Source organism: Bos indicus, chromosome 8 (assembly GCF_029378745.1).
Source record: "Bos indicus isolate NIAB-ARS_2022 breed Sahiwal x Tharparkar chromosome 8, NIAB-ARS_B.indTharparkar_mat_pri_1.0, whole genome shotgun sequence".
Taxonomy (NCBI): domain Eukaryota; kingdom Metazoa; phylum Chordata; class Mammalia; order Artiodactyla; family Bovidae; genus Bos; species Bos indicus.
In genome coordinates, this window is record NC_091767.1 from 102,490,216 (window position 1) to 102,503,844 (window position 13,629).

Genomic DNA, 13,629 nt, shown 5'->3' on the forward strand with positions numbered 1-13,629 from the left:
TGAGCATAGAGTCTTAGCCACTGGATCACCAGGGAAGTCCCCATACTTTTTTTTTAATTTCAAAAAATCTCATCCATAATCCCATCGGCCAGAGAGAATCATTATGAAAATTGTCTTCCCATCCTTTTTCCAGGAATACATTTTAGTATTTTGTTGTATTTCTCCCCCTAAACAGGATTCAGAAGCATTCTCTGGCCCATCTCTGTAGTTCAGTACTATGACCTAGTTAAATCCCAGTTTCATAACCTGCAAAATAGAGAGGCTAATCCTCGCACCATCTACCCCTCACAGCTGAGGATCATAGAAATATAATTTCATGTCTAGATGTTAAAACAAAATGCTGCCAATTAAATGTGTTATTATCAATTTCTAGATGCATCCTGATTTCAGAGGTGTTAAAATGTGGAAACACGCACATCTTAGAATCAGTGAAATACAGTATGAAAATGGAATCTGAAGATTCTAAATGGCCATTGAAGATTAGAGGCATTATTTGTTATGAAAGAATCAGCATTTCTGCTAGCAAGAGCCTAGGTCTGAGTGCTATGACAGATCCAGGTATGAGGGAGATAAAGCAACCAGATTTACACTGAAAATGGGAGCAGTCTCTAAGTATTGGTAGATGTTTTGGCAAAAGAGATGCATAAAAGAGACTAGAACTTTCCTTTTGCTGATAAATAACTCCTGTGTGCATGCAGGTGTAAAAATGGATAGGCTGGAGTAATATTTGTCATTTATAAGAAGCATGTGGGTGGTCTTGCAGAGTGCTGAGGGCATTCCCATTTAATCCTCACAACTATCCCGGGTGGTTGGCATTACTACCCGCATTTAATAATAAGGAGCCTGAAGCTCAAGAAAATGAAAAGACTTGCCCAAAGTAACAGGAAGCGGCAGACTAGGAATTTAAACCCAGTCTTTTTAACTCTAAAGCGCATATTTTTACACTATTCAACCCTGCTGCCGGAAATGAAAAGCCAGCACTTCCTTTCCAAACATCTGCCCTTCTCTGCAATAAGCTGGTTCCCTGGGAAGCACTGCAAACCCCACCTTATCTTTTCCTCCGGAGACACAGAGGTCTGAGTTCAGAGCAGCAACAACAGAGACGGTATCCACGTGAGCTGGGCTATACTCTTGAAAGGCTTTAGTTTGAATCTTCTCTTCGATAAATCCATCAGGCCTGCTAAAGAGAGGATGGAAAATGAGGAGCCCCACGGTGTAGGGTGCACAGTGGAGCAAGGGGAACAGAGTGTGGACCACAAGGCCAGGCTGAGGAGAAAGACAGAAAGGGAGTAGAGAAAGGAGACACACTGATGTCACCAGAAATGGCACTATTAACTCTGTAAATGCTCAGAATGAGTGGGTGACTGGGGTCTGATGAAGGAAGAAACCCAGAGTCTTTGCTTGCTCTAGAGATGATTCCCAAAGATGTGGGACCCCTCACCATGGGGCTGTAGGCACTAGCAACTAAGATGTTTCTTATCCAAAAGGAAACAGACCAAACTGACTGTTCAGGGAGAGCATCAACGATGGCTCCAGGCCTTCTCTTTCTATAGGAAAGAATTGTCATGGGGCACAAAACTGGGGATCCCACCCGAGGGCAGACTGCTATACCTGTATTTGTAAGTGCTGTGTTTGAATTTGCTCTGCAGTTTCCCCATCACTGCACAGAACCTGCACGAGACCTTCTGGGGAAGAGCTCGTTTCAGATGGCACCTGAGTAGCAGCATCCCTTGGGGCTGCTGGAAGTTGTGTTCCCTGTTTGGTAAAAAGAAGAATACACACTGTTAACTCTGGGAGGCACAAGAACGGCAGGTATTATGGTTATGCTAAAACCTTTTTTTTTTTTTTTAAAGACTAATTGTAGGCATTTGGTTTTCCTCCTTTCCCTGCCTCACACTCTTATGGCCCTGGGAAGGCACCATCCCACCATACAGCATTTGCAGATAAACAAAAACAAAACTAACTTTAAAAATATTAAGATGCTCCCCAGTAAGTCAAATATAGAATCACTATGTGATCCAACAATTCTACTCCTGGGTATATAGTCCGAAGAATTGAAAACAGGTGTTCAATCCAAAATTTAAACATGTATGTTCAGAGCAGCACTGTTCACAACAGTCAAAAGCTAGCAACAACCCAAGTGTCCATCAATGGATGAATAAACAAAATGTGGTTTACGCATACCATGGAACATTTTTCAGCCATTAAAAGGAATGAAGTACTGGGAATTCCCTGGTGGTCCACTGGTTAGGATTTGGCGCTTTCACTTATTGAGATCCCATAAGTTTTGAGGCAAGGCCAAAAAAAAAAAAAAAAAACCAATCTATACCAGTAAGCTTCTTGAAGAAGAGCTTTAGTTATTCTAAAAGGCCATAACCTTCCTAGCTTGTGGGACTGCTATTAAATACTTTCCAGGGTCATGAGGTTATTCTGTAATAAGAATGAGACGCGGGAGACAATACAGGTAATGACCTGACCGGCAGGTCTCACAGTGTGATATCAGGACTGCTGGGGGTTCCTGAGACCCTTGCAGGGAGTCTGTGAAATCCTTTTCCCAACTACATCTCCATGTGAGTCCTGACTTTCTGCTTATACTACAATGCAAACAACATACTGCAATAGATTGAATGCAGAAGCAGACATGAGGATCCAACTGTCTTCTGTTTAAGCCAAACAGTAAAGAGATTTGCAAAAATGTAAAACAATACTGTTCTCTTCCAATCAAACATTTTTGTGTGTTTTCAAAAGTATATTTATTTTTCATAAAATTATTTATGTTTACATGCAATAAGGTTTATTATTTTTAAAAGAGTTAATAAGTAAATATTTTTAAAATATCTCGGTTTTAGTGCCAAGATCAGAATATGTGGCCAGTGTGGACATCTGATGGGACTGCAGGTACATGACTAGGACCTAGTCTTAGCTACTCTGGGTAACGTTCGTCTGCTACTCAATTAGCTGTCCCCTGAGATGGCAGAGGGTAGAGGTGGGAGTATCCAGTCACCATCTCTTCCAGGGCTCTGCTTAAAGAAATGCTAGGAGACGAGTTTCTTATGGGAATGATGAGCCTACCTAGTTCTAGGAAGAATAGTCTATAACGAGAAATAGCAGCTAAAACTCACCAAGTATTCTCCATGCAGGATCCTAGTTCCCAGACCAGGGATCAAACCCAGGATCCCTGTAGCGGAAGCTCAGAGTCTTAACCATTGGACCACCAGGGAAGTCCCATATCCTTACCTTTAAAAAAACCCCACAGTTTTCCACTCTATGGAGGTCCCTCAAAAACTAAAGATAGAGTTGCCATGTGATCCTGCAATTCCATTCCTGGGCATATATATAGAGAAAGCCATAATTTGAAAATATAAGTGTACCCTAATGTTCATGGCAGCACTATTTATTTATAATAGCCAAGATAAAAACAACCTAAATGCCCACTGACATATGAATGCATAAAGAAGATGTAGTACATAGACACACAATGGAATATTACTCAGCCACAAAAATGAATGAAATAATGCCATCTGCATCAGTGTGAATGCAACTAGAGATGATCACACTTGGTGAAGTAAGTCAGAAAGAGGAGTGATCCCGTATGTTATCACTTATACACAGAATCTGAAATATGACACAAATGAGCCTACCTACAAAGCAGAAACAGACTGACAGACACAGAGAACAGACGTGCGGCTGCCAAGGGGCGAGGGGCAGCGATGCACTGGGAGTTCAGGACGATCAGGTGCAGATGGTCACACACAGGATCGATGAGCACTGAGGTCCTGCTGTATCACACAGGGAACTACAGCCGACATTCGGTGATAGACCAGAATGAAAACGAGTATGTGTATATATATGCCTAACTATCGCTTTACTGTACAGCAGAAATAAACACCACATTGTAAACCAACTATACTTCAACAAAATAGATGAAAACAACAACAAAACACTTAAAAAACAACAACAAACCCACCACAGCTTTCCAGAAGAACTTCAGCCTACATTTGAAAGCTGCCAGAATTGACCTCCTGAAAAGAACAGGTAACCAGTGAGAAATGGACTATTTCCTGCCATATCGGGAAACAAAGGATGTCACAGTCATCAGGAGTTGCAGCCACAGACTACGGTGAGCTGGTGAGTCCTGAGGAAATTCAGGATAGGAAAAGTATCCTGCAGATCCAAGGAATGATTTCAGTGAGCCCAGACTCTTGCATCTTCCCATACATAGAAAAGTGCTAAATTCCCTAACTTGATGCATCTGGTTTTCTTTTTTTTGTTGTTTGTGTGTGTGGTTTTCTTTAATTAACAATAATTTTTTGATGTTCAGACTACCTGCCCTTTATTGCAAAACTCCTATATATCTGAGCTCACCCCCTCGCCTCCTTGGAATAGTTCTCTTGGGATTACTTGAGATGTCGCCTCCCGAGCATGAAGTCCTAAAAATTCCTACCGAATAAAATGTAACTCTCAACTTTTAGGTAGTGAATATTCTTTAAGTTGACAAGGGACAGAAGCAAATGCAGTGGACAGAACACGGCGAGTGGCATCAAGAGCTCTGGGCTCTGGCGCCAGGCTCGCCTCGTCTCACGTGTGTCGTGTGTCGTGGAGCTCCTCCTCTAATGCATAAACACGGACACCAGACTCCAAGATTACAAGCAGACTGGATGCTCCGTAAGACGACGGACTCTCATATCCTTCTCTGTACTTCAAGCGGCTTGCACGATGTGACAGACACATGTGTTGTGAAACAGCAAACCTAAGGGCTCTGGATGTGAGAATTGGACTGTGAAGAAAGCTGAGTGCCGAAGAATTGATGCTTTTGAACTGTGGTATTGGAGAAGACTCTTGAGAGTCCCTTGGACTGCAAGGAGATCCAACCAGTCCATTCTAAAGGAGATCAGCCCTGGGATTTCTTTGGAAGGAATGATGCTGAAGCTGAAACTCCAAAACTTTGGCCACCTCATGCAAAGAGTTGACTCATCGGAGAAGACTCTGATGCTGGGAGGGATTGGGGGCAGGAGGAGAAGGGGACGATAGAGGATGAGATGGCTGGATGGCATCACTGACTCAACGAACATGGGTTTGGGTAAACTCTGGGAGTTGGTGTTGGACAGGGAGGCCTGGCGTGCTGCGGTTAATGGGATCGAAAAGAGTTGGACACGACTGAGTGACTGAACTGAACTGAAGGGCTCTTCTAGTTCAGATGATGTAGGGTTCTCTGTAACAAGCACAAGTGTTGCCGGATAGACCAGAGGGTTCCCAGAGGAAGAGAACCAGATGGAACTTCTTCGACATAGAGAACCATTATAGGCCTAGACATTTTGTGATCTAAGCCTGGCCAGAGGCTTGCTCTTGACCACATCAAGTGAAGTCACTCAGTCGTGTCCGATTCTTTGCAACTCCATGGACTGTAGCCTCCCAGACTCCTCCATCCATGGGATTTTCTAGGCAAGAATACTGGAGTGGGTTGCCATTTCCTTCTCCAGGGAGATGATAAATCAATTGTAAAAATTCCCAGTTCTTTGGCTTCCCTGGTGGCTCAGGTGTAAGGAATTCCCCTGCCAGTGCAGGGAACACAGGTTTGACCCTTGGTCCAGGAAGATCCCACATGCCACAAAGCAACTAAGCCTGTGCATCACAACAACTGAGCCTGTGCTTTAGAGCCTGGGAGCCATGACTACTGAAGCCTGTTAGAACCTGTGCTCTGCAACAAGAGAAGCTACTGTAATGAGAAACCCACACACCACAAGCAGAGAAAGCCCATGCAGCAACAAAGACCCAGCAGAGCTGAAATACTAGATAATGTTTAAAATTTTTAAAAAAGGACTCCCGGTTCTGTTTCGAAGGTACAGGATAGCAAGAGGCACGTTCTTGAGCTATAGTGCAGGATCCAAACCCCCTCAAACACTCAATCACAAGACTGCTGCTGCTGCTGCTAAGTCTCCTCAGTTGTGTCCGACTCTGTGCGATCCCATGGACTGTAGCCCACCAGGCTCCCCCATCCATGGGATTTTCCAGACAAGAGTACTGGAGTGGGGTGCCATTGCCTTCTCCGAACCACAAGACTATCTGGTACTTAAGGAATGATGATGCTGACCTCTGCTGACCCTGGTGACTTAATCAACTAAAGCTGTGACTCTGACAACCTGTGTCCCAAATTTATGCTGAACTCTCCTCTACTCAAGCCCTTTATGAATATGCAGACACCACCTGAGCCGTTTCGTATATATGCGTGCACTCTTATCTTAAAACTTCTCCAGTTTTGCTGTTCCGAGAGACACAGTTTGGGCAAGTATCCCTGTTCTCTCAACTTGCTGCAAGTTGTAAATCCTTTCTTCTGCTCTTTGGCTTGGCTGTGTATTTTTGGCTTGACACTCATCAAGAGGGGAACCTAGTTTTTCAGTTACCACAAATATGTCCCCAGGAAAAATTCCAGGATAGTTTTCAAAAAGCTTGCAGTGTTGTACTGCTGTAGTTAGATAAGAGATTGCAGGGCTTCCTATTTGCCAACCTAACCCATTTTTTAACACTGCCATCAAACTAAGGACAGATGCCACCCACAGATCTAGGTCACTGATGCTATAAATGGATTGACTCTGCTTAAAACTGATTGGATTTTTAGCTGGTATCTTCTGAGAGCCATACTTCCTATCTGAAGCATATTCATGGGACAATCTATGGAAAAGAAAATCTTTAGAATTACTTACACCCAAACCAGTGGGATCTTCTTGATGAACTGCAGTATTTGTAAAGTTGTAAACTTTGTAAACTTGGTGAGCTGCTGCTTTGTAAAGCTATCCTTTGGAAAATAGTTCAGGCAGCCACTTCCTAATCTCTGTAATTAGTGAAAAGACAATTAGATTAATCTCTTCTCTAACCATATGTTTGTACTGAAAGGAGATTTACAAGGTAAATAAGAAACTGTTAAAGACATTGTTAAGTGTCATTTCCCCTCACAAAGATTTATCTTGCAAAATTCAAAGATTTTATAACTTGCACATTTCCAATACTTAGGGAAACTATACCATAATGTTAATTATACAATTATTTTTAAATATGCAAAACAGGATATATTTAAACTCATCATTAAATATTTTTATTTTACTCATAGTAATATTTTCATTCGTCAAAAATCTTCAGGAGTGACTGCTTACTTCCAAGCTTACTGTTTTTGTGAGAAAGGCAAATTCTTCTGTTTAAAATAATACTTTAAGTATGAATTTTTAAAATATTACTTTAAGTAGAAACAGTTTCTCAAAATCATCACATATAAACTCTTTATTTAAAGATCTGCAGAATATGGGCAGAAACATCATTTGCTCAAAATTCTAACTAGGTAGAGCTCTTGACTTCTAGCCCAGAATTTCCACTATAAACATCTACAAAGAAGAAACAGCTTTACAGCATTTTAACAACTAAATTTTAAGCATTCAGATAAACTCTAATTATTGATTGATCTTATTCTAATTACTAAGAGCAGCACAAAACAGTCAGAATAATATTTCATTAGGCGCATTAGCCTTGAAATGAGGCCTGCATCTGAATTATAGTTCTGCTTCGTTCAGTCTTGGGCAAGTTCCTGAACCTCTCTAAGTCTCAGTTTCCAATGTGTAAAACAGGATAATATCTCTACACTCAGCTTCTGTGAAGATTAAAAATAGCACTTAGGGACATCTCTGGTGGTCCAATGACTAAGACTCCAAGCTCTCAATGCAGAGGGCCAGGATGCCACCCCTGGTCAGGGAACCAGATCTCACACACCGCAACTAAAGATCCCGTGTGCTAAAACTAAGACCCAGAGCAACCAAATAAATTGGCTGTTGCTCTTGGTTAGTAGCTAGGTTGGGTCCGACTCTTTGCGACCCCATGGACTTCAACCTGCTAGGCTCCTCTGTCCATGGGATTTTCCAGGCAAGAATACTAGAGTGGGTTGCCATCCTCCTCCAGGGGATCTTCCTGACCCAGGGACCAAACCCAAGTCTCCTGCATCACAGGGGGATTCTTTTCCACTGAGCCACCTGGGAAATCCAAACAAATAAATAAATAAATATTTTTTAAAACAGCACTTAAAATATGCCAAGGACTTTTTTAAGCGCTTTATATTTAACTCATTTAATCTATTCCACAAGCCTCTGAGATAGACGTTACTATCTTCATTTTGCAGATGAGAAAAGTCAGGCACAGAGATGTTAAATTACTTGCCCAAGTTTACACATAAGTTGCAAGTAAGTGTCCTAGCTGAAACCTGAGTACAGGCATTTGGACTCCAGGGGCTTTGCTCCCTACCAGCTTACTATACTCCCTCTCTGCAAAAGCTAGTGCATTTCAAGCTCTTGGTTCCAGCTGCAGATTGTTAGTAACAAATGATGACTACCAGAATGGTTACTGGATTGACAGAGATAGCAATGCTAAAAGCGGCAATGTTCACTATTATTAATTCTACTCTTAATACACACATATTAAACATACATTACAAATATACACAGAGTATACACATGTGAAAGTGAGTCTGGAGTATATTAAACTGAAGCCAATTATGTCTCCTGACCAGAGTGACTGATCACACTAAGGCTAAGAATTCATTATGTTAGATATTATGTGAAAGGAAAGGATGCTCCCACTCGCTCAGTTGTGTCTGACTCTTTGCATCCCCACTGACTGTAGCTCGCCAGGCTCCTCTGTCCATGGAATTTTCCAGTCAAGAATACTGGAGTGGGTTGCCATCCTTCTCCGGGGGAATCTTCCTGACCCAGGGATTGAATCTGCGTCTCTTGTGCCTTCTGCATTGCAGGAGGATGCTTTACCACTGCACCACCCGGGAAGCCCAGATATGATATAGCAAGGCGATTTAAAATCTTGAGAACAAAATACATGTACTTGGATAATGTCCATGTTGCTGTAGACTAAGAAATGAAAACACTATTCAAGTTATCTGCCATAGTTTATATTGTGAACCTGCAGTATACTTGAGAGGAAGGAAAATGTCTTATTCATTTTTGTATTTACGCTTTAAGCATGGCCTAGGAAAACAGATGCAAGGCAAATATCTCTTGAATGAATGAATGAATGGAATACTAAGGTGGGAGAGTCTGCTTGGCAAGCTTTTTTTAAGGACCTAACAATATGTGCAGAGAAGGCAATGGCACCCCACTCCAGTACTCTTGCCTGGAAAATCCCATGCACGGAGGAGCCTGGTGGGCTGCAGTCCATGGGGCCGCTAAAAGTCGGACACGACTGACTTCACTTTCACTTTTCACTTTCATGCGTTGGAGAAGGAAATGACAACCCACTCCAGTGTTCTTGCCTGGAGAATCCCAGGGACGGGGGAGTCTGGTGGGCTGCCGTCTATGGGGTCGCACAGAGTCGGACACGACTGAAGCAGCAGCAGCAGCAGCAACAATATGTGCATACATGCTAAATTGCTTCAGGTGTGTTTGACTCTGCAACCCTGTGGACTATAGCCCACAAGGCTCCTCAATCTGTGGGATTCTCCAGGCAAGAATACTGGAGTGGGTTGCTATGCCCTCCTCCAGAAGATCTTTCCAACCCAGGGATCAAAGGCATGTCTCTTATGTCTCCTGAATTGGCAGGTGGGTTCTTTACTACTAGTGCCACCTGGGAAGCCCCCAACAATATTCGGGTCGTTTAACACTGTCCAATAACAGATTTTCCAGGTAGCAGTTACTCTGACCCGTTCCACATAGAGGACTTGATTCCAGGTCAAATCAGGCCTAAATCTGAATCCTAGGACTCATTTCTGCCCCAAGCTACTCTCCAAAGGCCTTTAAGATCCTCAGTGGTAACTCTATTTTTAAATTTTTATCTTATTTAATTTTTTGGCCTCACTGTGGATCATGTGGGATCTTAGAACCCTCACCAGGGATCCAACCTGTGCCCCCTGCAGTGGAAGCATGAAACCTTAACCACTGAATTGCCAGGAAAGCCCCTCAATGGTCACTCTAAGCATAATTCAGAGAATTCTCTTTTAACTTTCCAGTGCAACATTCCTTGGTACACTCCAGAATATTTCCACCTGTCACTTTCCATAAAGAAACTGGGACTGGAGACTCAGATGGTAAGGAATCTGCCTGCAATGCACAAGACCCGGGTTTGATCCCAGGGTCAGTTAGATCCCCTGGAGAAGGGAACAGCAACACACTCCATCCAGTATTCTTGCCTGGAGAATTCCACAGACAGAGGAGCTTGGGCGGCAGTCAACTGGGTCACAAACAGTGGCTAACACTTTCACTTTTTTCCATTTCCAAAGGTCACAAAGGGGTGAAGCTGGGGCACTGGATCTTATTCAGCTGGACTACTGGTCCACTGTTCATGTAAATGATGATTTCATATCCCCCTCCTTCGCCCCAAATCTCCTTCTGCACTTATCTAAACTACACTCTGGAAGACCAAGAAATCTAAAACCAAAGCTCAAACAGAAACAAAACCACAGGTAGAAGCAAGTAGGAAATGGTCCGATATGACCTTCCAATGGTACCGGTAGGGGAAAGAGCGTCTCAGAGAATAAGAGGGTCTTGCCCAAGATCATTTAGGGAATCAGCACTACGTCAGAACTCCCAAGGTTGCCCCAAATTATGGGGACAAACTCTGTGCAGTTTTTCCGTTCAGATCACACAAATGCCCTGCGCCTCTTCTAAGCGTTTGGCCAAAGCTTATTTTTGATGAGGCTGGGGTGGGTGGGGGGTGGGGGGTGGGAATGGATGAAGGGGTGTTCACCCAAGACTGGATGTAAGGCCACCCAACCCAAGGTGGGCCCCGGGAACGCCCTCCCCGCTTCGGCCAGTCAGGCGGCTTCGGCTCGGAGAGCGCGAGGGTTCCCACTTCCCCTCCCATCAGCTGCGCCCTTTCCTCCCGCCTCGGGCTCCATACCCACCGGCGGGCCGGCCGGGCCGGGAGCTCAGGCCCAACGAGGACGCCGAACCCGACGGCATCCGCAGCCTCCGGCGCCTCCGCAGCCTCCGGCGCCTCCGCCCTTAGCAACGAAGTGCGCGTCGCTAGGTCTGGAGTCCTGCGAAAACCCTCCGGGCGCCCTCGCCAGCCACCGAACCCGGGTTCCGTTCTCCTGACGTCTCTCGGGGGTTGAGCTGAGAGCGCCCCGCCGCCTTCTTACTGCAACAGTGCGTGGACAAGGTTCCAGAAAATAGGATTGATGTGTTCAAGATCACCAATGCCAGAGAATCTGTATAATACAAGGAAACCATGTATCACTGTAATAGCCACTGAGAAAGCACTTAATAAATGTCTTCTTTTTAACTATTCATTCAGATAGGGATGTTGCTTTATTTCTTAGGAGTTTTCCCTTATTCCGCTCAGGCAGAGATCCCTCCCTTGTACATTTCTCCAGGTCTCAGACACCCCCATTCCTTTCTTTCTTTCATCAAACCTTTACAGCCCAACACCATAGCAAGGAGACCCTGGAGTACTTCTTGAGATCCATTGGGAAGACGGTTCTAGAAACTAACAGCAGCTACAAGACAGTTTTTGTGGTTACAGTTGAGTTTCTTCTAGATTAGAGTCTTGTCATCTCTCTGTTCCTAGTACAGAGCACAGGATTTGCTAGCGGCTGGTTGAATGTGTGTTGAATGAATAAACAAATGAATAAATGGCAAGGACCCTAGTCAACATTTCTTTTGCACCCTAATAGGTGCCTCCTGCAGTGCTGATCTCCCAGCAAAACTGCCTTCAATGAAGACTCATGGAGTTTCTGAAAGTTAGGTATCTGTAGGATCAGAAGTTGAGATGGTGAGGGAAATTTACCTTCATAGAGTGTCAGGGCTGGCCATGGAGGTCCATCATTGGACCCAGAGAGGGAATCCCCTCCAAGCCTCTGCATCACAGTTTCTCTAGCCTCTGTTAATGCTCCCTCAGTGACGATACATTCATTACTTTATCAGTTAGTGGTCTGTTGTTAGGAGATTTCCTCCTGACAGGAGCTGGGATCTACCTTCTTGCCATTTACAACATTAATCTTAGTTCAGAGCCGAGGACTCTGCCTAGAAACTTCATCCCTGTTTCTCATAACAGCCTGGCAACTTTCAACCAGGAGAGACTGATTACTTTGCCTGGGATACTAGGTTAGGCTTAGCGCGGCTACAGAGTTGACTTACCAGGTCCCTCCCTGCCTGGTAATATGTTCCAGCTCTGAGTTTGCAGACCCCCTGGAAGATGCCTTAGGCCAAAGGCACCAGAGATTCCCAAACTGGTATCTCTAGCCAGACTTCTCCTTCGATCTGCATATCCACCTGCTTCCTGCCTACTTCCACCTAGATGTCTAAAAGACATTTCATCCTTGACATGACTCACACTGGAAACATTATCTTCCCCCCAAACCTGTTCTTCCTCTTTTCTGTCTGAGTACTGGGCACCACCATTCATCAATCACCTAAGCCAAAGGATCTAGGAGTCATTTGTCATTTCACCCTCTCCTCTGTGTTCCAGAACAATCCCCAAGACTTCTCAATTCTGACTCCTAAATATCCAAAAAATAAAAATCTCTCCGCTTCTCTATACCCACCACCCTGCTTCAGGCCAACATCATCCCAGTGTGATAGACTAAAAATGGCCACAAGTTCTTTGTAGCTTCTCCTATCAGAGCTGGCCTTGAACTTGTCTGGTGAGTTTATGCCTCAAATGCCAAGTAGTTTCTGCTCTCACCTTCTTGAAATATTGCCACCACAGGAAGAAGCCCAAGCTAGCCTGTTTAACACACACGGCCCATCCAATAGATAGCACCAAATGCCAGCTGTATGACTGAGACTATTTTAACTAAAAAAAAAAATTTTTCTGTGCACTGCATGGCATGTGGGATCTTAGTTATCTGACCAAGAACCAAACTTGTGCCCTCTACCTTGGCAATGCAAAGTCTTAGCCACTGAATCACCAGGGACGTCCCTGAGTGAGGCTATTTTAGATCAACCAGAAAAACATCAGAAAAACAGCCCCGTTGAGCTCAGCCCAATTTGCCACCCCAAGAACTGTGAGCAAATAAACAGCTGTTTAAGCCACTAAGCTTTGGGATGGTTTATTATACACAAAAGATAACTAATATCCAAATTCCTTCATCAGGTTCTGTAAGGTTTGGAATATACTTTATCTTTGAATCTCAACGTCCTCCTCCACCACCCATACTATATGCTTCAGTGGTTGAAGCCACTTGCAGCTCCCTGGTTTATTCAGCTGTCACTTGTGAACCCTTGCACAGGTGTTCCCTCTGTCCACAGTCCTTACATTGATCACCTGTCTCTGCCTCACTATCCTCAGCTTAAAGGCCATCTCCCTCTCTGCCCACAGTCTTCCCCACCATACCTCTCTTCCTCCAGCCTGAGTTAGCCATCTTTCCTTTGTGCTTGCAAAGCCCCCACACTTTCCACCATCGAGCATGATTTTTCATTTTCTTGTCTTTCTCACTTGATTGGGAGTTCCATGTGGGCAGTGGCTGATAGATCCCACCTGGATCGATTGCTGTGTTAACACAGCATCTAGCATAGTGCTGCAATAAAACATTCTACTATGATGGTAGTGTTCTGTATCTTCTCTGTACCATCCCCTAGTCCCCGGCCACTTGTGGTTATTAAACACCTGAAATTTGGCTAGTGCAAGTGAAGAACTGATTTTGAT

The 13,629-nt window shown here is 44.0% G+C and overlaps 1 protein-coding gene across 7 annotated transcripts in view; it reads right to left on the bottom strand.

Annotated features, from left to right (window-relative positions):
* WDR31 (WD repeat domain 31) overlaps nt 1-11,006 on the bottom strand; it is a 29,183-nt gene extending 18,177 nt beyond the window's left edge. For 4 of the 7 annotated variants that reach the window (XM_070795308.1, XM_019966758.2, XM_019966754.2 and 1 more), the window contains exons 1-4: nt 10,886-11,006; nt 6,702-6,829; nt 1,612-1,755; nt 1,048-1,180 (exon numbers count right to left, since the gene is read on the bottom strand). In XM_070795308.1, coding sequence (XP_070651409.1) covers nt 1,048-1,180; nt 1,612-1,727 — 249 coding nt within the window. In that variant the 5' untranslated portion in view covers nt 1,728-1,755; nt 6,702-6,829; nt 10,886-11,006. The remainder of the gene's footprint in view (nt 1-1,047; nt 1,181-1,611; nt 1,756-6,701; nt 6,830-10,885) is intronic. The other 3 variants (XM_019966755.2, XM_019966757.2, XM_070795307.1) reach the window with 2 other exon arrangements.
* Nucleotides 11,007-13,629: the final 2,623 nt, after the last annotated feature.